A 27,984-nucleotide genomic window follows, 5' to 3' on the forward strand; every position below is an offset into this window, starting at 1 on the left:
GGGAGCATTCCATTAATGCTATGTTTGAAGAGAACTATTTTTCACAGGAATTAGAGCAAAACATAAATTCATTGTTATGTGGGTTGTTGAGTCTCATTTTGGGGATCTTAGGGAATATGTCTGTTTCCTTAATTTTCTAATGTGTGAAGTTAAATCTTTTGAAAGCATACTAATTAGAAATTCATGTATAATTCATTTCAGTTCTTTCATATAGTCTTTCTCTTTCTTCCATCTTTAGGGAATACCCAATTATATCATTGCATCCATTTTTAGTATTTGACTTCAATGGCCTGTATAAAAAGGATTTTAAGCCTATGATGAAGAAATTTTTCTACCTCTTATATATGGAACTGTAATATTATGAGATTGGTTCTTGGTATGATATGATTTATTTATGAACCAAATGAACATTTGTTCAAATATTTTCTTGAGGTAGTTTGTTGAAGGTATGAATAACATCTGCTTTCAAAAATAAGATACAGAGTTTAGAATTTGCCTTGAGGTAGTTTGTTGAAGGTATGAATGACATCTGCTTTTAAAAATAAGATACAGACTTTAGAATTTGACTTCAAAATATTTTCTAGGTGAAACCATGTCTTGCTTGCCTCTGTTTGTTATTTAGGCAGCAGGGGCAATTCGCCCTCTTGTATCCACCGTCATCAGTCCATCTGCCGATGGTTGCTTAGACCACTCACTGGAACGTGCCAGACACAGAGCAAGTGAAATGCCACAGGCTTTTCTATATGATGTGATCTATGCAGCATATCAGCAGGTAAGAATTCTGGCTTTTTGAGAAAGCTTCTGTGTTGCGGGTCCCTAAGACCACCCCTATATTTGGATATTCTCTAGAACTCGTGGGTCTCAGTCTATAGTTGTACTCATGGCTTAAATTGATTACGGTGAAGTAATGAGGACTCACAGCTGGATCCTGTGAGAAAGAGACATAGTCAGATTCTGGAAGAATCCATGTGCAGGATTCCTTATACTCTCTCCCTCCCCTGAAGAGTAGTACAAATACCACTTACCCGCCTTCTTCCCCCCCAGCAAAAAAAAAAAAAAAAAAAAAATGAACATGTATATGATGTTTCTCTCCAAGGAAGCCCATCAGAGACTTGGTGTCCAAGGTATTCATTGGGATTGGTCATGTAGACAATCCTGCCTACCACATAAAAATAAAATCCAGATTCCCAGAGGAAAGCAGGGGTTTAACATAAACCATATTGTTTATGCAAACACTCTGGGCGTAGAGAGCCACCCTTATCAGCTAACGCTTCACCGGGAATATGCCAAGAACCAGTTTCCCCTGTGCTGGCTGCGGGCCCACCTCGTTAACAGGTGCTTCAAAGTTCAGCAATCTCAGGCTTTTTGTGATACATTTCTGCACAGCTGTGTAGGCATTTTGTTAATCACATTTTAAAAGGTAAGTTCTTTGAAAACGTCAAATAATTTATTCACGTTTAGATTATACTAGATTACCTTTGTTTTTCATGTCTTGGAAACATTTTTGTACCTATGTAAATTTTGCTGCCATACAGTTATTGAGTATCAGGTATTATTCTTGTCCAAAACTTCCCAATGAAATATAAGTTAGAGAGACTAGCCCAGTGCTTGGTCGATGTTAGACAATCAGTAAATATGAGATAATAGTAATATGAATATTGACATTTATAATAGAAAAATACCACATATTCTGGATAGAGGGTACTTAATCACATACATACATTAAATTATCATTCGATCTTGACTACCTGTTACTGTTTTAAAATGAGATTATGTAAATTAGAATCCATCTTAATGATATGAATAATCAGCCATGGTTTATGTTGTTTTCTTAAAATAATGAATATGAAGCATAGGAATTTGCCTGTATTTCATCATTAATCCTATAAATGTTATGCTACTATAAATTTCTTTGGCTTTTTTATCCTTTTATCCAAATATTCTATTTTATAGCCTACTAGTAAATCTTGCTGAGCTAGATTAATGAAATAATTTGTTATTAAGATATGATAGCTATATCTTAGACAAAAATTTGAATATTATTTCACAATCCTCACATTAAAGTATCGTTTTTAGCAGTTTTTGCTGGAGAATTAAGCCCTGATGCAGTGAGGCTGGAGCCCCAATAAAAGTTTCCTCCTTTCTAGAACTTGACTGCCTTCTTATCTTGTTACATATTCCTCAGATATTAGGTAAATGTTCACTTTCCTGCCCTCTGAGCCCCTCCTCAATGGAGGTTAGTTCAGTGCCCTGTTTTTTTCTGTCCAGCATGAAAATTATAACTTATTACTTGGGCCATTTATAAAATATCTGATTCTACTATAGGACTCTGAGCCTTGCAATTGTAAGTGTCTGTAAGAAAAAGAGAAGACAAACGATGAGGCAAACAGGATACAGAATCAGACTGGAAAGAGGATAGCAAACACAATAGGGTTGTTACTTTCTTCTGGTGGTTTGTCCTGAGTTCATGTTATTGAATAAATCCTGGGAAACATTTTTTTTCAGTCTGGTAGATTACTGGAAATCTCTTCTGTGTTTGTGCTTTTCTGGTGGGAAAGTTCAAGGTGGGGAATGGAATGTGTGGGAAGAGGCATACAATGGAAACACTTATTCTGTCATGGGCAGGAGGGCCTCTTGGAGTTGCCAAGGGCTTTTTGTTTTATGTTCTAAAACCCCCGATCTCTTTGTTACAGACTTTGGCAAGAAAATCTGCTTTTAAAAAATAAACAGAAATGAACTGAGAGACCTAGTATTTGTCTCTTCTTGATTTTTTTTTTTTTACTGTAGGACTTTGCAACTCAAACTGGGTACTGACTTCTGGAAGGCAGGCAGGAGAGGGCAAGAGCTATAAGGACGTTGAGAAGTTACACAGATGGACACTGAAGACACGCATAAGTGACCATCAGTTTCTAGGCTTTATATGAGGCAAATGCTGACAGACACTAGTACCCAGGCAGTTCTAATTCATCCTCCTCCAAGGATGACAGAGCTCTCAATTACCAAGCAGTTCCATGATCACATGATCTCTATGTGTGCCTAGCAAAGAGATACCATTATTTAGAGCGAATAAATAGTTTCAAAATGAAAAACTTTCCGGTTCACTTGAATGCTAAAGGAAATCCCATGAGGTATGGGTTCATCCAGAATCAGGTGATAAAATAAATTTTGACCACACTTTGTCATTTGGTCTTAAATTTGTGTAGTGTATGCAGTAGCATCTGGATGGTAGCTTAGCGGTTCATGGACAAAACAAAATCGATTTCCTGGGCAGAGCTAAGAACTTCAACTCTTATTTGACACTCGTTTACTTTAGAAAAATTGCAGAATGATGGGCAGAGTATAGTGAGATACTTTGAGGATATACATTATCATGAAGGAATATGAATTTTAAAATTTATATAACTTTACTTATACCTTTTTTGGCAAACTGTGTCTGTTGTGTTAAGCAGATGAATTAATGAAAGTTTTTCCTGTGTATATCTGAACTATGTGCTACTCATCTATGGTAGGTGTCGCTGTGTCAGTTTGGTTAAATTGGGAACTATTTATCTTGGTTAGATTGGCCAAAAGAACCATATGTCTGAAATTTAGAAGGCTGAAGTAAGCAGAATCCATTTCTCTTTTCTTTTTACTGTCACAGAAATGCCTGATGGGTTGCAACCTGTCCTTGCCATCTCGTTGTGTTCCTGAATGCTTGAACCATTGAGTATCACTGGCTCCAGTTCACTACTGGATACTTGGCCGAGACAGTGGCTACTCAGAAATAACTATTCTCATGGCTTTCCCCTCAAGGTCTAATTTTAATGGCTGGATGTGCTTATCTAGCCAGGTTGACTAGTCAAGGATGTCTATTCTGATCCTTCAACTTGCCCTTCCAGTCTTCACCTTCTCCAGCGACATCACTGTGTACAGTGGCCCTGCTCCCCAGACTGATACATCATCTAATTCAACCAGAGAGTCGTGTCCATATTATGTCCAGTAACTTGTACAAGCCACTCTGATTTTTTTTTTTACCATCACTAAATTTTTTTTTACCTTGTTTAGGAAAGAATACATTTTTAGAAGATACACAGGTCTCTTAAAAGGTAATACTTTTACATGGTATTTGGTGCCAAAGTTGTTTGAGTTTTTAATATAGTTTTCTTTTGGGTGTTGTACAAAGTATTGCCGAAAGAACCAGAAGCAAAATTTTGCTGGCAGGGTTTACTTTTGTTGGTCTGCTGCCTAGAATATTGAAAAACTCCAATATAATGACATAAAAGTTATTAACTACTAATATTAAAGCTGGCATGTGTAGGAACCACCTTTCTTGTAGAGAATAATGAGATCTGAAATCATTCTCTGGGATCCAACCCTTCTAACTACGTGCCTTTCAACATGTACTAAACATTATGGACCTTTAACAAATAAAAATTTAATCATTTCCCTACACGAGATTTCAAAGTTTGTCATTATTTTATGGCCATTATTATTTGCAGGCATTGATATCCTGAGCAAGAGTTTGTTATTTTAGAATATGATCTAGAGATGGAATTTAGCATTATCTGGTCAGTTAAAGAGATATTTTCATATGCTTTTGAATAAACTAATTTTTTTTCTAAAATTTTTTAGGACTAGTGGGAATCAATTTTTTCACAGAGAGTATTTTGGACAAAGACTTATTGTTAGTGTTAGTGAAATTTATATGCGCCAAGGTGGACATGCACTTCATAAACCTCACAGTAGGTAGTCTGAAACATAAAATAGAGGTACTAGTTCCCTGCTTACAGCACAGCAGGTCCTCAAATAACATCATTTTGTTACAGCATTGATGAGATGCTGTGGAACTTAACTCTTGTTTATATCAATTAGCCTATGGCAATGATTTTCAACTGGTATGCTGCAAGAATTTTTAAAACATGCAATTTATTTAGGGGCACTGACCTCTTTTCCCTTATATTGTAAATAAATAAAAAATGACAACAGCCTACACAACAACAGCCATCCTGTGTGAATGAATCAAAATTATACCTATTTTTTTTTTGGTCAGATTGAAAAAAAATATATGTTTTGGTATGCCACAGAATTTTTAAAAAATATATTTTATTGATTTTTTACAGAGAGGAAGGGAGAGGAATAGAGAGAAACATCAATGAGAGAGAAACATCTATCAGCTGCCTCCTGTACACTCCCCCTGGGGATGTGCCCGCAACCAAGGTACATGCCCTTGACCAGAATCAAACCTGGGACCCTTCAGTCCGCAGGCTGACGCTCTATCCACTGAGCCAAACCGATTAGGGCTGCCACAGAATTTTAATAATTCATTTATGTGTGCCATGAGATGAAAAAGGCTGAAAATATCTGGCCTCTGATGAAATTGGTTTCATTATATGTTGTTTTGCAGCAGTTCCAAGAACTATGATGACATTAAGTGAGGACTTACTGTATTGGCTCCTAGTAATGACAGAATAGCTTGAACAGTCAACTTTCCAGTTATAAAAGTTATAGACCGATACCTCTCTTCTCTATTGAGTGAGACAGAGACAGGTATACAGACAGAGATATGAGATGTATATATTTGCATTTGTATGATGGCAGTAAAGAGTGACCAAAAATAGGAAAAAAAATCAGAAGGGATTCAGCTGTTGAAGGAAGGGAGTCACACTGGGTGAGGCCCACATTTACACGGTGTGGTAGTCAGCTGTAAATCCACTCTTCACTATGCCTTGCTGCAGCCAGTGGACATCTTTCCTTTGCCAGGAGGTTTTAAGCTTCATCAGTGGAGGATGCTCCAGGGACACTGCCGGCAGAAGGGGCTTTCCTCCTGGTTTTATTCCTGCTGCCACGGCTGCCACGGGCATGTAACTGTGGCACTAAGTGCCCTTCACTCTTTAGCAGGCGTGTGATGCCAGTTCTGGCCTGCCATGCTCTGCCTGCCGGCTTCTGCCTGCTGACATGGTGGAGTTTTTCCCGTTTGCCGGTCCTGGACTACGGCTCCAAGCCTGCCAGCCTTGGTTTCTTGGCATTCCGGTGACAGGCTGCCAGCTTGTCAGTCCCTCTCTGCAGCCCTCTGTTCATCAGCCTCAGGCTTCTGGCCATCAGAGGGAGGCTCCCGGCTTGCCAGTCCTCCCGCTTTTTGGCTACCGCACCAGCCTTGGCCTGCCGACTATGCACCATCTCTGGCACTGGCCAAGTAGTTTCAAAACTTCCCCACCATCCAGGGGGCCACAGCCAAATCTTCAATGAGGTTCCAAGCTCAGCCTTGGAGAGAGTTCCCCCCACCCCCCTGCCCTATTTCCCAAGTTTGTTTCTTCCTTGGGTATTCTCCCTCAGATTTACTGCATATTTTAGAATTTTGTTTTATTCTTTCTTAGTAGTTAAACTTTAGTACTAAGTTAATCATGCTGTAAATTAAATCTTTCTTGTTCAAATTATTGTATAGTTTATGACTCCTGGCTGAATGCTGAATGATACATTTGGTCCTCCCTCCTCTGCCTTCCCCCTCTTCCCCTCTGTCTCTTCTTAGTGCCTATAGCGGCAAGGCAGACAGCTATTATTATTATTGTTGTTATTATTATCATCCTGAGAATCCAAAGGATGGAATGTAGGCCTGCGAGGGAAGTTTGGAATTGAGGGACATATTGCAGAATGTAAGAAGCCCAGAGACAGGCAGGGATTATGTGCTGACTACTGAACTGCGCTCATATGGGGCAATATTCCAAAGGGAAAAACATGAACTGGAAGCCTGAATGAGATGAGCAGAGACTTCAGCAGCTGCTCGCCCCAGCTTACGGAATTAAAACACATTAGCCATATCACATTTTTATTCAATAATATATATATATTCTCACTTTAAAATTTATATGTAGCAATTAAATATTAGCCATATCACATTTTAATTTAATTATATATTTTTTTCTTACTTTAAAATTCATATGTAGCAATTATATAGTAGAATGTATTATAAGTTAAGAGAGATGCATCCTTATTACTTGAGTCAGAGCTACTTGCTCTTTGCTTTGACTGCAGTTCTCATTTGGGTGTCTGTTGTGTCTAAGCTTCCACTCTGAATGGGCATTTGCTGTGGGAGTTGGGAGTTTGTATAGAGTGGGGATTGATTGGGGAGGAGCACACCTGTTTGCTTGTTTTTTGTGTTTTTTTTTTTTTTAAAGACTGTTAGGTCACTTGAAACTGTGAATTAAAATCTTCTCTTCAGCCTTATCCTAGGATTCACTTCCTTTGTTAAATTAACATGGAATTTTCAATTCATGCAGTAGGCTTAAGGCACTAAAATTAATATAAGGAGTGGGTCAGAAAGAGACTATTGGACAAGTTGTTTGTGTAGAAGGTGTGATAATTTTTCAACTATACTTTTGGTCAGTAAAAGGACTTGAGGTAATGTTCTAACTCGTAGTTAAAGCAGATACAATTTTAATTGCTTGCACTGAACTTAGGTTAAATTCTTTGCAATCTATAAACGTGTCAAAAACAAATAAAACTGATCTTGTGAAATCATTGTTTTTTCTTTTCATTTTCCTTAGTCTGTGAATACATCTCTAATATTGCTGTCATTTCCTTGTGTTGCATTTGCTAGTATGGTTTCCTCCAGCCTTAGTCATCTAGTGCTTAGAGTGTTGTCTGGCAAAGTTTTCATAATTATTTGCTTAGTAAATGGATATATGTTCCCCAGTTTTTCTGATCATGATCATTCTTTTTCAGGTTTCTCTCATAAATTTTGGGCATATATTTATAATTTCCTTTGACTACTTTTACTAGATGTCATACAGGTAACTTCAATCTAACTGGTATCATGAACCTATCCAATAGACCTGCTCTTTTTTCTACATCTTCCAACCTGGGTAATAACATCACCAATCCTGTGGCTGCTGAACTAACTTCTGGTTCTGGGCCCTCCCTTCTCTATATTTCCTCGATTTATTTCAGATCCTTGTGATCTTTTGAGGTTATGATAAGAGCTTTATAACCATTGTCTGTGCATGAATTTAAAGCTGCCTTTTCTCTGGGGTTGGATAGCACTATAGAATTCAGTTTTTACCTTAGTAGTTTCCGTTGGGACAAGATTATGTCTATTCAGTGTGTTTCTGGGCGGTATCTTAATTTCCTTTTAATTTTATTGCTAACTTTTCTCCAGTTTTTTTTTTTTTCTCCAAAGGAGATACACGAGAGACAAGATAAAATATTCCAGTCAGATTCTGAGTTTTTAATTGTGCTTGAGAATATTTGATTGTGAAAGTCAATAAAAATGGTTAAAAATCATAGTTTTAGAATTACTGGTGAAATTTGTTCTCCCATGTTACTTCCCCTAATTATCTGGGTGCAGAAAAAGAAATAGCATCTTCTAGATAATGTTTAGTAAGGCTAGATATGGATGGTGCTTGCCTCTAAGTTTATAATAGATTTTGCTTGGGTAAGGCTGGCAAAATGTGAAAAACTGACAGGTTTGTTTTTCCACCTGATAGGTGTTTAAAAGCCTCTTGTGAATGTAACTCCATGGAAACTTATTTAAAAATTTATACCCAAAGGAATCTTGTCCTTCGCCAGATCGTTTGAACATTGTTTCCTGAAGAGTGAGGGCTGAATCTATTATTATCAGTCTCATATGGACTTACTTATTTACTCATAAAGTGATCCTATGTATTGTGAGAACAAAGCTTCTTGGATAACTGTCTCTCCTGCCATTCAAGAATACATTGCATAATTCAAACAATGTAAATGTATGCAAAATGCTTCAAGTTTGATTTTCAGGTGATAAATTGAATGCAGGTGTTCATTGTTTATCTAATTGTAAGATAGCCTATTTTGTTTCTACTTGAGACATTCTGAGCTTAGGTCTGTGACTGCAGAGTGAGAAACCTGTGCATGCATGCCTTTGATTTAGTTTTTCTCTAATGTATACTGCATATTGTTCTTTGTTGGGCAAACTTCCCAGGCTGCCTTGCAGAAATAATACTGTGAATGATGTTAAAGCTGGAAGGATAGATATGTAATCGGATTATTTGTAGCCATGACCATTACATAATTACCATAAAACAATGGTTCCTAACTTTATTGTGTGTGTTATAAAAGCTCTGAAACTTGTGAAATATCTTCCAAGAAAAATAACCACATTATACAAAAAATATTTTTTTTCAGAGGTTTTTACAGTCCCTATGAGCCCTATTCATTTACCTCATGTTAACAACCATGCTACATTCTCCTACACTGCTTATGGGAACATAAATTGAAACCACCTTTATGGAAGACAACTTGGAATTATTTATCTAATTAGAATGCACATACTCCTGTTTCTGGGTAAAGATAACCAACTGAATGTGTATCTACTTTTTCTAACTACTCAAACCTTATTAAAGCTACTACTAGAAAGGGATTAAAAAATGACATGGACCCACAAGGACAAGGAGAAGAAGAAAAAGGACAATGGGAAACAAATACCTGGGAAGCAGGCAAGTGAGTAGTAATCAATGCAGTAGATCTGGAAGGTTGGATTATTTAAAAATAAATTGTAGGGATGGCTAAAAATTGAAATTGCCTACAGTAGAATTCCCAACAAGTTCAGGACCTTGCAGCACAAGCTACCTCTAGAACTCAGTGGAAGGGGACAAAATAAGGTGGGTTTGCTGAACACTATTTAGAAGCAGTCTGATCTTTAAATAACCTTCTCTACTTTATGACCACACCGTTCTACCTACAGAGGCAGGTGGGGGTGAAGCACCCCCAATGTGAGGGGAGCATATTGGGTGCAGTCAAGAGAATGAATGTCTTGACCAAACAGTGACTAACAGACTCTGTGCCTGATGAGTGGGGAGGCCTGTGGCCTCTTCTCTACTCAGCAGCCAGTATCCTAAAGGCTTGCCTTTCCCTTCCAGCTAGAAATTGGAAGTTTAGTTTGGGGAATCTGTTCAGTCTAAGAAGAAAGCCCTAAAAATACCATCCTTAGAGGTTCCCCAGTGAACTTCTCAACCACATCACCCTACAGTAAAGCTCACTCTTCTGTACTCATCGTGTTATAGCTTTTTAATCTTCTGCTCTTAAATATAAGCTGACAAGTATTATTATCATACCATCTAAAGAATGCACTTACTGTGGAAGACAGAGACCAAAACAAACAGAAAAGAGTAATATGGAGGAAGCAGGGGAAGGAAAACTTTAAAAAAGTTAGCTCTGGCTTGTGTGCCCAAATGGTTAGAGCACCCACCTGGCCCTGTGCACGAAAGGGTTGTGGATTTGATTTCTGGTCCAGGGTACCCACCTGGCTTGCAGGTCCGATCTGGCACTGGTTGTGGCGCATGTGGGAGACAATCAATCAGTGTGTCTCTCTCACATTGATGTTTCTCTCTCTCCTCCCTCACCCCTCCACTCGCTTTAAAAATCAATGGAAAGAAATATTCTCGGGTGAGGATTAACAACAAAAAGTATCATTTCAGAGAGAAAAGTTATTTGAAACATAAAACAAGATAAAAATGCTAGAAAAATAAAGATTTAGAGAAAAAGAAAATCTTAGGGTTAAAAATAAATCTGAGGAACCTTCCCCCAAAGGGCAAAAAATACATAGGAAAGGAAATAAAATTGAAGTCCAGACAAAAGAGCCAATACTCTATAACAAAAGTTTCCAAAAAGAAAAAAATGGAGGGAAAGAAGTATCAAAGAAATAATGTACCAAAAAGAGTTTTAAAAAACTTACCCTCTTATGCTCCCTTTCTGTGAAAGCTACTAGATGATTTGTTCCAAAAAAGTTAGGGAGTCAAATCAAGAAAAGTTATATGGGATACAGGAGATAGGAGATCCATGACAGGGGAGAGATGGAGAGTATCCTCTGGATGATGATATAGGGAGTTTTTTTGGATGATATCTTTGTGGCTGGCAGAGAAATAACTAGTCCATGTTGAAAAAGGTTAGAAGATGATGGCCAATTCTGAAAATCAAGAGGCAGCATCACAAGTATATTATGATGTGCTATGGTGTGACAGGCAAAGTATTTGATCCAATTCTTCATTCTCTGCCACAGTGTTCTACTTTTGTACCCTTGCCATGGCTTCCTGGCGAGTGAAATGTATTTTCTTCCTCCTCGATTCTGAGTTTGGCCTCCTACTTGCTTTGGTATTTTAATAGAAGTGATATAGGCAAAGGCTTAAATGTGCTTGTGTTTTGAGCTTGTCCCCTTGTGTTCTTACTCTTGCCATAAGGAAGGCTTATTCTGGGTGGCTGCAGCTCTCTAGTTTGGCCTACAGAGTGCAGTCCCTAGATCAGAACTGCCACAGCTAGCCCACGGCCCTGCAGCTTGGAAGCGGAGTCATCTCAGCCAGCACACAGTTGTATGAGTGAGAAAAGTTTATTGTTGTATGCCACTGTGATTGTATGCATGTTTAAGGAAAAATGATTGTCTCTGGGAAGACAAAGTAGGGTGAAGGGAGTAGGGCAAACTTTTTCTTAATTAATCGTGTTTGTATATTTGCTTTTGAAACTGTACATTTATAACTGATAAAATATGAACTAAAATTTATAAAATAAGAAAACAGGTTACATTATTGATTGGTAGATAGAGTTTATAAAGGAGACCTAGTGGTCGGACAAGAGATCAGGCAGTTGGGGTGTTTGTAATAAAATTTTTCATGTCTTCAACTGCAGTCTCCTGATTGATAAGGACAGTATAAGAAAAGGGAGGGTTTCTAGCCAAGATTAAATGGAAGTTTTACAGGATTGAATGCCTCCATGTGATAACTTTGAGGTCAACTTTAATGCAAGGGGAGAGTAAGAGGATGAAGCCACTGGTCAGAGACCGAGTTATAGAAATAAAAAATCTCAGAGGAGCCACAGATAGAGCTGAAACCAAGTTTCCAGGTTTTATTACAGATATTAGTTGTTCAAGTGAAGGTAAAAGTCAAGGAAGCTGCTAGAGTACATTTGAAACTTTGTGCACGTGGACCTTGAATTCAGCCAGTATAATGTCAATAGTTGGGCAGTGTAATCAAAGAGATGGAAATTTCAAGAAGAAATAAAAAAGAACTGTTAGAACTACTAACAGAAATGAAGATTACATTTAAGTTTATTTGTATTCTGGACACAGCTGAGGAAAGAATCTGTACGCTTGAGGATGTCTCAGTAGAAATTTTCAAAACTAAAAGGCAAAGAGAAAAAAAAAAAGCCTGGAAAAGAAAAACCCAGGAAAAAATACCCAAGAACTGTGGAGCAACTACAAAAAGTATAACATGCACATAATGGGACGGAGAAGAAAAAGAGAAAAGTAGACCATATTTGAAGCAATAATGACTGAGAATTTTCCCAAATTAATGTCAGACTCCAAATCCACTGATCCAGGAACCACAGAGAACACCAAGCAGGATAAGTGCCAGATAAACTATATGTAGCTATATTATATTTAAACTGTAATCCCTAGCTAATGAATAAGACAAGAAAAGGAAATAAGCATTCTGTTTGGGAAGGATATAAACATTCTTTGCAGATGACATAATTGTCTATGTAGAGAATCTGGAATAAGGGACAAAAAACTTCTGGAACTAGTAAGTGATTGTAGAAATGTTGCAGGATTCAAGTTTGTATGCAATACTACATTGCTTTCCTATAGACTAGCAATGAATAGGTGGCATTAAAAAAACATACAACACCATTTACATTAGCACCCCAAAAATTATATACTTAGTTATAAATCTAACAAAATGTATATAAAAGCTTTATGAAGAAAACTACAAATCTCTGATGAGCAAAATCAAAGAAGACTATATAAATGGAGAGATATTCTATGTTCATGGATAGGAAGACTGAATAATATCAAGATGTCAATTCTTACAGCTTTAGGTAAACTAATTCAAAAGTTTATATGGAGAGATAGAAGAACCAGAACAGCCAATGCAATACTGGATGAGGAAAACACAGTTGGAACCCTGAGACTACTCCACTTGAAGACTTACTATAAAGCCATACCAATCAAGACTGTGGTATTAGTGAAAGAATAGATATCAATTAATGGAACATAAGAGGGAACTGAGAAATAGACCAGCACAAGTAGTTAACTGATTTTTGTCAAAGGAGCAAAAGCAATACAACAGTGCAGAGATCATTTTTTTAATAAATGGTGTTGAAACACTGGACATCCACATGCAAAAAAAGAATTTAGACACAGACTTTACACCCTTCACAAAAATTAACTCAAAATGTAACTTAAATGTAAAACATAAAACTCTTAGAAGATAACACAGTAGAAAACCTAGATGACCATTGGTAGGGCAATATTTTGTTTTAGATATAACACCAAAGGCACGATTTATGGAAGGATTGATAAGCTAAACTTCATTAAAACTAAAACCTGCTCTGCAAAATAATCTTTTAAAAGAATGAGAATAAGAAACACAAATTAGAAGAATATGTTTCCAAAAGACATTTGTGATTAAGGACTATTATCCAAAATATACAAAGAACTCAAAAATAAGAAAATGAACAGCTCAATTTTAATAAAATGATAAAAGACCTGAGCAGACACCATACCAAAGGAGATATACAGATGGCAAATAAACATTTGAAAAGATGCTCCACATCATATATCATCAGGGAAATACAACTTATAACAAAAATGAGCTATCACTACACTTCTATTAGAATGGCCAAAATCTAGAACGTCAACACTTAATGTTGGTGAGGATGTGCAGTAACAAGAACTCTCATTCATGCTGGTGGAAAAGCAAGATGGTACATCTACTTGGGAATAAAATTGGACAATTTTTTTACAAAAGTAAACATACTTTTAGTATATGGTCCAGCAGTTGCCCTCCTTCGTATTTGCTCTCAAATAAGTTTAAAAGACTATAACAAACTTCACACATGAATGCTCATACTAGTGTTTTCATTATTTCTAAAACTTGGAAGCAACCAAAATGTCCCTCAGTATATGAATGCATACATGAGCTGTGGTACATTCAAACAATGGGATATTATCTAGTGCTAAAAAATGATCTATCAAGACACAAAAGACATTCAGGAAACCATAGTTGCATTATATTAAGTCAAAGAAGCCACTCTGAACAGGCTATTGTCTGATTTGAAGTATATTACTTCTGGAAGAGGTAAAACTAGGAAAATGGAAAAAGTTCAATGAGGGTTGGGTGCAGGGTGGAGGAGGTGCACAGAGGATTTATATTATTTTACTAGAGGCCTAGTGCATGGATTCGTGCACTGATGGAGTCCCTTGGCCTAGCCTGCACTCTCTTGCAATACAGGACCCCTCAGGGGATGTCGAAGGCCTGGTGCATGGATTTGGCCCGATCCCCACAGGCCAGGCAAAGGGACCCCACTGGTGCACGAATCCGCGCACCGGGCCTCTAGTATGCGTGTAAGATCTTTGGTTAATCTCTTCCCGCCCTTCCCTGTCCCCCTTTCCCTCTGAGATTTGTCAGTCTGTTCCATGTTTCCATGCCTGTGCGTTGAGTATCTCCCCCCTGGTGAGGATGTGCAGTAACATCCATAATAGCTACCGGTTGAACGGTCGAACGGTTGCTTAGGCTTTTATATAGAGAGATTATTATACATTTGTATCAAACTATATGATATGAAACACTAAGAGTGAACTCTAATGTAAACTCTGGGCTTTGGGTGATAATGATTTAGTGGTGTAGGTTCATTGATTTTAATTAATGTACCACTCTGGTGTAGGGTTTTTATAGTGGGGGAGGCTGTGAATATGTGTCAGTCGGGGGTATATTGGAAATATCTGTACCTTCGGCCCCATTATGCTATGAATCTAAAACTGCTCCCCAAAGTCTATTAAAAAGCTCAGAAATGAGCCCACAGAAATTTAAATTCTGTTGAGACCTCCAATATTTGTAAAACTCCATATTCTGTCCTCAAAAATGATATATAGCTTTTCTGGGAGTATAGTTTTACGTTGACAATCATTACCTTCGAAATTATGAATAAACTATTCCATTGTTTTTCTGATTTTTATTGTTGCTATTAAGAAGTCTCAACTAAGTTGGATTTCTGCTTCTTTATAAGACCTTTTGTTGTAGCTGCTAATTGTGCTTTCATCTATTAGCTTCTTTATTTCATAAGGATTTTTAATTTGGAGACTCATGTTCTTCATTACTGCAGTTTAAAAAATTTATTAGGTCGTTTCCTTGTCCTACCCTTTTCTGTTCTTTCCTTCTGTTTTCTTTCTTTCTTTCTTTCTTTCTTTCTTTCTTTCTTTCTTTCTTTCTTTCAAAAGACATATTGGACTTTGTGGTTATCATCAATTATTCTTTTCTCCCCTGTTTTTCAGTTTTCCACCCATTTAAATATTATCCTGTCTTGTTTTATGAGTATATATACTTTTTCATTCTGGGCTTATTTTTTTTAACTGCATAATTTCTAGTTCCTCCAAAAGTTTTTACTTTTTGCCTTTTTAACTTTTATGTTGGAGTTTTTCCTTGGGTTTCAGTTAAATCAGGGCTTTCTGCTCATGTTTGCATGCTAGAGATCGGTTGGTGGGTTTGAGGATGAAACTTGTTGACTGTGACCTTTACTGTAACGTGACTGGGATGGGCTGTGAATTTGGGGACCTCTGAAAACAGTGTCCTCAGGACTTCTGTCTGAGGAGAACATTGTTCCCCACTAACTTGGGCTCCAAGTTTAGGGAGGCATGGAGTTCTCAGCATCTGCGTGTGTGTGTGTGTGTGTGTGTGTGTGTGTGTGTGTGTGTGTTTCATGTGATAAGTGATATCACTATGACTCCCATGCTGGATAATAAACGTTGACATTTTGTGTAATTACACATTCATTATCTTTCTTGGTTAAATACCATTTTGCTGGGTATTTTCTATTAGTTCCATCTGTTCTTTTTCTGTCTGCCTTTCTATTATTATCTTATTTTTTATAATTTCATGTTATCACTATTGATTTCTTACTCATAACTTAAAAATGTCTGTTTAGTGATTATCTGTGGCCTCATTTCTGGGTTCAAGAAAAAGTTGTGCTTGTATAGTTTACCTGCTGTTTCTTTTCTTCAGAAATGAGCATCATTTTTTCCAACTTCCCATATCCTAGGGAAAAGTGGAAGTCATTGTCAGTGTTCTTATGACACAGAAGTTCAAATGCAACTTGTCATGAAGCATGCATTGTTTGAACTCATTGTGAAAGCAAGGTTTTAATGCCAAAAATTACTAAAAACTCCGTGAATAGTTGTAATATCATTCCATCCAATGAATGGAAAGTTTAGTCTTTCTGTCAAAATACTTAGCCTCTATTTCTGATATATATTTATACCTGACCCATAATTTTTCATGATTCCCAGTGACCCTGGTGACTGGAATCCTAGAGACTTTATGCAATTTATAGGCTGTTGGCATCTTGTCTAGTACATCACATGGCTGGCCGGGCACAGCATCAAGTAATACTCTTACCCCACCAGCTGGGATGGCAGGAGTCGCTGTTGCTATGGGCTCCTCTCAGTATTCACTTTGTGAGCACGTTGAGGGCTGTCCCCAGGTGTGCTCAGTATCCGGCCTCTGGGAAGAGCCAGGAGAAGCATCATTGCTTGTCATCTTTGGGATTTAACCACAGGTTAGAGAGAATACTGTTCACTGTAGTGTACATACATCTCCCTCACATACTAATAGATGAGATTGTGCAGATGCTGGAAGTACAAAATAGAGGTTTTCCTCTGCTAGGCCTTCCCTGAAGCCCCCACATAGCATTAAGTATTTTATCTCCTGACCTACTTCTAGATTCTCTTCTAGGGCTATACCTGTCACATTTGGTAGCAAAATGTTAGTTATAAACCAGTCTCCCCTTCTAGACTTTAGTCCTTGAGGACACAATAAATGTCTCCTTTATATTTATATGGTGTCACTTAATATAAAGCATATAATAGGCACTCAGTATTATTCAGCTGAATTATATTATGTTGGTCATTTTAATGATTCCACTTAATATGCTTTAAAATGTTGTTGTTTATATTTTCCTAAATGTATAAAAGACCTTTGTAAAACTGTGTCCAGTTTTGGAATAAAAATATAACTCATTTTAAAAGGATGTATTGATATTTAAACTATTAAGGTGAATGAGAGACCTATGACCTACAACTATAAATTGATATACATATAAGGTAGGGGATTTGGAGTTTTATGAATACATATATTTGTTAAATCAAATTATGATATGGAAATCCTCAGGCATTTTAGAAACATGTTTGGAAAGGTAGCTTATGAACAAAATAAATTAAATATTCTGACACCTGAAATGACTGAGGAAGTTTGAGACTTACCATTGCAACATTCCTATTTTCTACTGGCTGTTAGGGCATAGGGAAAATTATTCTATAACTTGAATAATCAGTAGTTAACCAAAGAGCTTGGAAATTCTCTAGGCTCTTCCTTTCCTCTATGTAATTGATTATACAATGATTGATTAAGTTTTCCTTAAAATTTTATTTTAACTTGTTAACTCTGTTTCCCCCTTCCAAGTGTAGTGACTATGACCTGGAATTTGGAACTGAGTGTTTGCAACTGGCTCTAAAATACTGTCACGTCAAAGCCAAACTTGTGGAAGGATCACCTGATCTCTGGAAGGTAATGGAATTGGTACTTTGTTCTGGGAATTGTCTGCGCTTATGTCATTCCTGAAGACACATGTTGCAAGTACAAACACCTTACAGGTGCTTTAGAAAATGGGGAAATAGTATAAAAAGACTTGGTTTCATGCTGAAACACTATTTCTGGAAGAAAAGGTGTGTGTGTGCGTGCATACATTAAGGTATTTAAAAGAGTTTCACTGGGTTTTTTGAGCCATCAAAGTATGGTATCGCTTCTATTATTTGGTTTTAAGAAAATTTACTTTGACACAATTTATTTTTAAAAATCTAGTTAGCCAGTAAGACTGCTTTATCCACATATTTTTTTTCTTGTTCTCTCTGTGTGTCCTTTTACTCTATTGCCATACACTCAACTGGATTTGAGGATGGAACTCTGCTTTCCACAATAGTCCTGGGGTGGGAGTGCCAGTTTTTTTGGAATAATGATGTGCTTTAATAGGATCTTGAATTCTAAAGGGGTATGTAATGCAATGGATTGGGCAAAAAGTATTTCATATGACAGTGTGAGGCCTTTTATAGATATCACATTTCTTCTCTTAAGTGAGGTGACATTACTTAGAGTATAAATATTGTAGTTGTTTCTGGTTCCCTGTTTCCTTCTTCTGCCTCCTGTCATTCATTATCTTCCATCATTATATCTCTCTATATAAAACCCCAATATGCAAATAGACCGAGCAGCAGAACAACTGAACAACCAGTCACTATGACGTGCGCTGACCACCAGGGGGCGCACGCGGAACATGGCAGGCGTTGGCTGAGGTGGGATAGTGGAGCAGGTGACTGGGGGCACCAGACCAAGGCGGAGTGCCAGTCACTGTCATCAGGGCGAGCCTCTGGTGATTACTGAAAATTCTTTGCTCCCCCGTGCTGCGGTCCCACCTGGTGCTCACACCTGCTGCCAGTGCCGGCCCTGCTTGCACCTGCTGGCCCCAATCGCCCCTGAGGGCTTCTCCACCTCCCCCTGCTCCTGAGAGGCAATCGGGGCAGCAGCCACTCGCACCTGCTGATGGCACTGGGCTCCACTCTCACCCGCTGCTGGCGCCAGCCCCAATCGCTCCATGCCATCAGCAGGTGCGAGTGGGGCCAGTGCTGTAGGCACATGGGAGTGGTGGGAGCGGGAGCAGGAGTGGAGCTGCCGGCAGACGGGACCAGGGGCCACGGTGGGAGGGGCCAGGTGGAGGCATGGAGGATGGGCCAAGACCAGCCCTTGTGTCCACTGCAGCCTCACAGTTCCTTTCAAGGTGCACGAATTTGTGCACTGGGCCCCTAGTTTTTTTTTTATAAGTTCCCAGCTGTTTATTTAGCCCTATTTAGCCTCTATTAATGACATTGTATGAGATGTCTTTAGTATAGGCTTCTAATTTAATTAATTTTATGGTGTTACCATTTTGTATGAATAAAGATTATTTCAGTTGCTTTTAAACCAAAACAATGGAATCTACACTTTGATATTAGTGCTCTAATTCTATAATAATTCCAATGTTTCTACCATTGGCTAAAACTCAGATTTGAGAAAAGATTTAGTATAATTACGCTAAAATTAGTACTGGACTCGGGTGGCTGTGCCCAGTACCTGGAGCATGATTCAGAAATCTGACACAGTGACAAACACATCTCAGGAGGCATGGCACTACCAGAAAACAGCAGAGCCAGGACACCTTCCCCTGTCTCTCTGAAGTCAGGCTGTTCACCCTCTCAGTGGTGTGAGGAATGACTAGGACTGTTACTCTATACCAGAAATCCCAGGAGGGTTGTTATTTCTGTATTTTACATACATTTTTTTTTGGTAGAAATAAATGTAAAAGGTAAAATTCAGAGTTGATGTCAACTTTCTTGCAGCAGGTACCCTGGAGCATGGAGGAAACATCAGTTTTTTTCAAATCACCCTGCAGAGTAGAGGCCATCCCCATAAATGAGCCACCCCCTCCCCAAAGAGTGACCAACCACAGAAGAGACCAGGACTGACTCCAGAAACAGGTGTTAGCGCTCATGCTTTCTGAGTGCTGGTGCCTTGTCAGGCTCAGTGAACCCCTACTGGCCTCAGTGGAATTCCGTCTCACCTACAGGACTTCCATCTCTTTAATGTATAGGTGTGTCGTGTTTTTGTCTGAATATAGTTAAATATTTGATCAAATACTACACTGTACAGATCTAATTGAACAGACTTCCTGTTTCTAAATGTAAAACCATCCTCAAGGCTTGAAAGATTTATAGGAGATTTATAACCAGCTATTTAAGAAATTCAGCTGTGTCCCGTTGTCTGAAAAGGCTCCTTTAGGAGGAGTTTCTGAAGTGTATGAGTCATCACAGTATTACTGGAATGGCTGACTTTGGAGGATTCCTTTTGATGTGAACTTATTTTTAAAGAGCCAAGTAGCATCCTTGTTAAGAACTAAAGAAACAAAAGTCTCACTCTTTGCCTTTTTTTAAATCTGAAAAATACACTGTGGTGGCATAATTTATTTTTTGGAGGTTTTCATCTAGTTATTCAGTCTAGAGGAAAGAATATTTTCAACATAGATGTAATTGATGAAATAGAAATAAATATAATAAATATCCCCCAGTCTACATTTGTATCTGGTAAACATTCTATATCTTTAAATTTTAAGATTTTCTGGATTCTAATTATTGGAGTTAAATATTCATTTTCTCATGCAGTGAAAGGTGGGATAACATTAAGTGTAGTATAACTTAACTCATGTAAGGTGATAGCCAACGGGACTTGGCCCTGAAAAGTCTCATTTACGATATTGAGTGTTAATGCAGATGGAAGAACACAAAGTAGGTGTGACAGTGTTTGTATTTTTGGTGCTCACCTGGAAGTAGCTGAGAGAGCCCTGGCCTAGTATTTGAAAGAAAACTATCTCTGTGGCTCTCAGTTTTAAGTTTTTTTTCCATTGAAAAAAATATACATATATGTATATATACACATGTATACATATATGTACATATATATATATACACACATGTGTATATATGTAAGTATATTTCATATATATATTTTATCTAAACACTTTACCTAGATGAAATATTGCACAGAAGCACAGTCGAACTACACAGACAGAACTTGAGCTTCACTAGGTGAGTGGCAGGTGTGGGGCTCAGAGTCTCAGCTACACAGAGCCCCTCCCCTGGAGTGCAGGTGGCCCCTGAGGCTCTAAAGCCCCAGTGTGAAAACAAGTAAATCAGAGGACCAAGGCTCCCTCCCATCATTACAAGGTTCATTTTTAAAAAAAATAACTGTCATAATGTGTCATGTAAAGACAAAGAAAAACTATAGATCATGCTGACAGAAGAAAATCAACTTCAAAACTGATCATTAAACTGTTTTTGAAATTAAAAATAAGGAAAGGGCAACCTATATTACTATAAGAGTCTGACAGAAAAGGAGTAAGTCATTAATTCAGAATTACATTTCCCAGTACTTTTCCCTTTGATATATATTAGAAAAAAGGGCTGTTTTAGACTCAGTACTTAACAAGTTTAACAGAAATATTTTGTTATTTATTTTCATTACATCAGTGTTTGAGAAGTATAGCTGAGGTATTCAATATGGCTTTATGTTGAAGATATTAATAAAATACAAACCCTTTAATCAGCACACGGTTGGTATCCACAGCCTATAGGAAAAAAGTAGACAAAAAAAGGAAATTTAGGACTCTTTCTTGTTTGCACAATTAATCTCTATATATAAAAGCCTAAGTGACCAAATGACTGGTCGACCAGTCACTATGATGCACACTGACCACCAGGGGACAGACACTCAATGCACAGGATCGGGTTCCCTCCTGTCTGGATTGGGCCTGTGGGGTTCAGACTCCCTCCTGTCTGGATTGGGCCTGCAGGGATTGGGCCAAAACTGGCTCTCCAATATCCCCTGAGGGGTCCCGGATTGCGAGAGGATGCAGGCCAGGCCGAGGGACACCACTGGTGCACGAAATTCGTGCACCGGGGGTGTGTGTCCCTCAGCCTGGCCTGCACCCTCTCCAATCTGGGACATCCCTCTTGCAATCCAGGACCACTGGCTCCTAACCGCTCACCTGCCTGCCGGCCTGCTCGCCCCAAACTGCCCCCTCGCTGGCCTTCTTGCCCCCCACTGCTCCCCTTTGCCAGCCTGCTTGCCCCCAACTGTCCTCCCCTCCTGGCCTGATTGCCCCTAACCACTCTGCCTTGGCCCTGCCACCATGGCTTTGTCTGGAAGGACATCTGGAAGGTCTCCTGGAAGGTTTCCTGGTCTAATTAGCATATACCCTTTTATTAGTATAGATAGTGGAGAGAGGACCTTTGGGTAATAAAGACATGTATTTTATTCATAAAACGGATTCCAATGCAAAAATGTTGTCTTGGAAGTATGCTAGAAAAACATTTTAGTATTTGAAACCAAGTTTTCTTTTAATTAAAACCATCATTAAGATTCATTTGAAAAAAAGGGGACTTGCACAGTTCTATTTTAAGTTGTAATGCAGTCTTATCCCTCAACAAAAGCAGGAGGGGATAGAGATGAATAATGGTAATTAAGGTAATTAACCACCTTCCCATTAATTTCTGAGTTTACCCTACACAGCGGACAAATATAGAAAAAAGGCATTTTCTCATTTAAATTGCAAACATTGAATCTTCATTTCAGATTTGTAGCTAACTTTGATTTTTCAAGCAAACAAAAGAAAAACATTTAATTCTTATAAGAAAAATCTCTCCATTAAAATGTAGTCCACTCAAGTGAAGGAGTTTTGCCCATCCTTTTGAATCCTCTATTGCCCGCACTTAGAACAGGACCTTGAATAGGACCTAGAACACACTAGTTATATGATAAGTATTTGTTAAATGAATGAATGAATGAGATCAATACTAGTACATCCTTTAATTTGGTAAAATGCACAGCATGAACTTTTAAATGTCTGTTTTCTATTTTTTTCCAGATAATAGATCAGTAACTATAGTACTAGTTTTGGTTGGCATGTACTTGATTTAGAGATAATGTAGCAATGTCACATTTAATTTAAATAGATTAGTTGAATGCTTGAGCAATTTCTCATCTATCTTACAAATTGACCGCTACTTTAATTCTGGATTGTAGTTTTGGGCTAGGATTTATCAGCCAGGATAAAGGCATAACGCAGGAATCTATTTTGGGTAGAAGTGCCCTGGGCCACTTGAGCTGAGCAAAGTTTCTGTACAAGTGTAGTTATGAGATAATTTGGAGGGGAAAAAAAAGTTTAAATTGTAGGCATAGAAAGGTACTAATTTGGTGAGTACTTCTCAAAGTGGGTTTTTAGACCATTTGCATCCTAATCATCTGGGCACTTGAATGATGAGCTCCTAAGACCGTATAGTATTTACTAGTGGCCTGGTGCACAAAATTCGTGCATGGGGGTGGGGGTGTTCCTCAGCCTGGCCTGTACCCTCTCCAATATGGGACCCCTTGAAGGATGTCGTACTGCTGGTTTATAGGGACCGGGCCTAAACCGGCAGTCGGACATCCCTCTCGCAATCCGGGACTGCTGGCTCCTAACCGCTCACCTTCCTGCCTGCCTGCCTGATTGCCCCTAACCACTATGCATGCTGGCCTGCTCTCCCCCAACTGCCCCCGTCGCCGGCCTGCTCGCCCCCAAATGCCCCCCTGCCAACCTGATCACCCCCAATTGCCCCTCGTGCCAGTGTGCTCGCCCCCAACTGCCTCCCCTGCCATCCTGCTCACCCCAACTGCCCCCCCTGCTGGCCTGCTCGCCCCCACCTCCCCTCCCCACTGGCCTGCTTGCCCCCAACTTCCCCCCTGTTGTCCTGCTCACTCCAAACTGTGCCCCCCACTGCCCTAATCACCTCCAACTGACCCCCACTGATGGCCTGCTTGCCTCCAACTGGCCCCCCTGCTGGTCTGCTTACCCCCAATGGCCTGATCACTCACAACTGCCCTCCCCTCTTGGCATCTAACCACCTCTACCTCGGTCCCGCCACCATGGCTTTGTCCAGAACATCTGGAAGGTCTCCTGGAAGGTCTTCCAGTCTAATTAGCATATTACCCTTTTATTAGTATAGATTAGTTAGTTTATTACTTAGTACATTTTCAGTTCTATGGTATAGGAGAACTATTCTGTGATGCAGTACACCTGACATGTTCTATATCTGAGCTCAGTGATGTGGCCTGGGACGTATCTGCCATAGGACCATGTCAGCTTACATTACACAGAGCCCGTTACAATTGCAAGGAGGCTGTGTGTTTTTAAGGAAAAATTGTGATTATTCTTACGTACATGGTGGTGCCTTCTATGCTCTTTTTATCAGAGCCAAAAATCCTCATAAGGTGAACCTTGTGGGTACATACAGACATACTCCATTCAGAAGAAACTCTCTTCTTAATGTGAGTTGACCTTTGAGAATTTCCTCATTTCAGCTAAAAATATGATTTGGTGATTTTTGTTATACTTACCTTTTCTTCCTTCCTAAGTAAAACCTCACTATTAAACGATAATTCTAATACTTTCGTATAAATACTACCACATATTCTTTGATAAACTTCTGTCACACTGACAAGAATTCAATAAACAAATATTTAACCATTTGTAGAAATAGAATACATTATTCAGAATTTGCTGATGTTGATGTAATTTAGAAATTGTCTGTATTATGTGTTTTTAGTTTCTCCCAAATCAAGAATTTCCTTGGGGGCATAATTTTATTGCTCTCACATTCCTTCCTGCTCTGTTAAGTCTAATGAGGTTTATCTGTCCTTTAGGTGACCTACAAACGAGATTTGTATGCAGCTGAATCGATTATTAAGGGTATGTTTGGCCTTGTGACTCTCAGTTCCTGTGTTTCAGAAATGTAAGCCAGTTCAGAATTTCTCATGACATTTTAGATCTCAGAATTCTCAGAAGTATAAATGCCCGTAGGCCATGGAAGTCTGTGATTTGCTTTTTTGAAAAATAATTACATGTTGCTTTGTTTCCCGCTTGTGAAATATCACTTATTATGTGTGATTTATGTCATATTGGTCTTACTTTTTATAGAGGAAATGCTTTATTAATTTGAAGAAAGTATGGGACATTGGCACTATTCAAAGTAGAAACCGATATTTTAGTAAATTTATAAAGATTTTATATTTTACTGTTACTGTTAAGAGGACTGATCCCCCATCACTATAATATCAGTGCATTAGAAAGCATCTTTCATATGAAAATATTATTCCCAAAACACGGAGATTGGGCTGACTGACTTTTAAAATTTTTTTCTGGTTCTGACAATGACTAATTTTGTTTGGTAGTTTTAGACATCACATGTAAAATAACCCCTTTCTCATTCTTTTTCATCTCTATGACTCTAAGGTCCCAGCTACACAGAGGTAATTTATTTAATAATCAACAAATATTTATCACTGTGCTTCACGCTGTGCTAGGAATATAATAATGATGCCTATACAGGACATTCGTTCTGTGTGTTTGCAGCCCCAGTTGCGTAAATCAAGGTTTCCTGGCCTTGGCATTTGAGGCTGGGTAATTCTTTGTTGAGGGCACTGTTTCCTGCATTGGGTGTTGAGCAGCAAGCCTGGCCTCTGTGCTCACTACACACAGAAGCACTCCTCCCTCCCTCCCCTCCCATGGCGGGAACACCAGAGGTGTGTTTTGGGGGCAGCACTGTGTGAAAGGCATGGTCCTGGCAGAAATCAAGGGGGTCCACCCCCCAGTCCTGAAGCAAGTGCAGTGCCTCTCAAGGTCAGTAACTGATTTCTTTAAAAAGAGATTGAGGACGGAACTGTGTGCTCCGTTTCTGAGAGGTGAACTTGTAAACTTGTTTGAAAGGTGAACTTGTGAATTCAAACTTGGAAGTTGGAAAAGAAAACCAAATCTGAATTCTGAATGCATCAGTTTATTATGAAGTTTTGGGAAAACCACCTATTGAACAATCAAAAAAACTGAAATATTTTTTCTGGTCATGACATTCTTTATTTATAGTTTACCCTCCAGGTTTTTCGTCCTTTAGGAATATTGTGTTTCAAACCATTAATGTACTGTAATTTGTGTCTGTGTATCTGTGTATATAAACAGATCACCTATAGCTATAAATCAAACTGTTGACATGTATTTACATATGAGCCAGGGGATGTGTAAACATTACTTTGGAGAAGTTGGCTAAACCATGATGTGGTTGGGTTACATTCTCAACACAAGGAAAGATAAAACTCTCTTTGGTTTCTTTACAAAGTCCTATCTCTGTTAACTAGGTGAAATGGAAATGATCTATTTTGTGACTAGTTGGTAAGTGGTTCTGTACACTTCTGCCTCTATATCATCAGAGCAGGCTGCTTAGCATGTCAAAGCCTACATTTTAAGTGTAATTGCAGGGGCTGTAGTTTTGGTAATTGCTTGCAGAGAGAAGTCAGTTTTCTTATTTAGGTAACATAGTCTCCTAGACTCCTTTTATTTTTAATGTATTTAAAAAGTATTCTACTTTTATTCCCAGGAAAAGTCTGACTGGATGTAAACAGCTGATTTAGATCAACAATTTCCCAACGTTTCCTTATGCCCCAGGGTTTGCTTTTCTAATAATCCCCAAGAGATTCTGATGTTGCCTCTTCACGGTGAGGACCACTGCTCTGGGGCCTTCCTACTCCCCGGGTGGGCCAGCAGCCTTCTGACTCCCTGAGAACTAGAATGCAGAATTCTGGCCCCATCACATTAAGTTAGAATCTGCATTTTAACAAAAACTCTGGCTGATTAGTTTGTACATTAAGTTCAAGAAACAGTCCTCTAGGTTGCTCTTCATTGTTCATTTCTTTCCAAATAATTATCTGTGCATTATGAGCTTGGCATCTTAGTACGTTCCATCAGCTCCACATGCTTGTTCGCTCCGCTGAGATTGCTACCTGCCTCCAGGACTTGCAGTAATACTACTACCTCTGAGGCCTGATGGTAGAAATACCTCTGGGCCAGTGGTCGGCAAACTCATTAGTCAACAGAGCGGCAAACTGTGGCTCGGCTTGCAAGCCGCAGTTTGCAGACCACTGCTCTGGGCAGAGGAAAAAGAAAACTCTTGGATTTTTAAAAATAAAATTCCAAAATATGATATGGTATAGTGCTGGCTAACTGTCTGAACTCTATATTCACCTGTTTGCCTTTTCCTAGTAAGTGTTCAAAGTATTTTTCTAGGCACTTTCTTGACATAGTATTTATTGGTATTTACTTTGTGCCAGGAATTGTTTATAGCATTTTGTATGGATTATTTCTTGCTTCTCCAGGAACTCAGTGGTGTAAGTAGTGTTATTGTTTCCATATTACACAATATCCAAGGTTTCTAAGCCAATTCTAACTTAAAAGGGATAGAAAATACATTCTTCAATCCAGGTTTCCACCTTAGGCAGTTTACCTCTTTATGATATTACTCTCCCTTTTATTCCTTAAGTAGATATTGTTCAGATTCCCTTGTCTGAAATCCTTGGGCTACATGTGTTTTGGAACTTGGAATACATTATATTCTCCAAAGCTACTGCATTACACCACATATTATGTCACATCATCAGTGGGATTTGGGACCACACCACATAGCAAGACTTGTAATACATAAATGTTTACATTCAATGCAAGGGTAATGGCTATTGATCCTCTACCAGTGGTCGGCAAACGCATTAGTCAACAGAGCCAAATATCAACAGTACAACGATTGAAATTTCTTTTGAGAGCCAAATTTTTAAAACTTAAACTTCTTCTAACGCCACTTCTTCAAAATAGACTCGCCCAGGCCGTGGTATTTTGTGGACAAGCCACACTCAAGGGGCCAAAGAGCCGCATGTGGCTCGCAGGCCGCAGTTTGCTGACCACGGCTCTAGCCACTTTAAGCTTAGGACTGACTTGGCACCTAACTTATATATTGAAACAGTTTAAAAATTTATTTTAAGAACTTTTTTGAATTTCAACATTGCCCATAACTTAATGTGAACCTCTTTGAGTTTGTGAATCAGTGAAGGTGGGAACAATGTCTAGTCTTTTTTTCTTTTGCATCTTCTAACATTGAGTTGAATTGAATTGAGCGATATGTCCAAGGATGCCGCTACACATGTGTTTTCCCTTTGAATCCGGGACCTTAAATTGTGGGAATAGGTAGGTGTCCATTCCCTCTCACCTTTCTTCTCTACCTGCTTCCAACAGATGCATGTTGAGGTCCAGTGAATCTATCCCAAAATCATATATATTTTTAAAGTATTGTTTTATTTATTTTTTAAATAAATCTTTATTGTTCAGATTATTACAGATGTTCCTCTTCCCCGCCCCCGCCCCCCCATGACTCCCCTCCACCCGGTTCCCCCTCTCCCCCACGCCATGCCCTTAACCCCCGCCACTGTCCTCATTCATAGGTGTAAGATTTTTGTCCAATCTCTTCCCGCACCCCTCACGTCCCCTTCCCCCTGAGAATTG

General features: G+C 38.7%; 1 protein-coding gene across 1 annotated transcript in view; it reads left to right on the forward strand.

Moving 5' to 3' along the window:
* CRPPA (CDP-L-ribitol pyrophosphorylase A) overlaps positions 1-27,984 on the forward strand; it is a 162,735-nt gene that overhangs the window by 19,387 nt on the left and 115,364 nt on the right. The window contains exons 3-5 of the mRNA XM_008148501.3: positions 623-772; positions 17,451-17,555; positions 24,312-24,357. Coding sequence (XP_008146723.2) covers positions 623-772; positions 17,451-17,555; positions 24,312-24,357 — 301 coding nt within the window. The remainder of the gene's footprint in view (positions 1-622; positions 773-17,450; positions 17,556-24,311; positions 24,358-27,984) is intronic.

Source organism: Eptesicus fuscus, chromosome 14, assembly GCF_027574615.1.
Source record: "Eptesicus fuscus isolate TK198812 chromosome 14, DD_ASM_mEF_20220401, whole genome shotgun sequence".
NCBI lineage: Eukaryota > Metazoa > Chordata > Mammalia > Chiroptera > Vespertilionidae > Eptesicus > Eptesicus fuscus.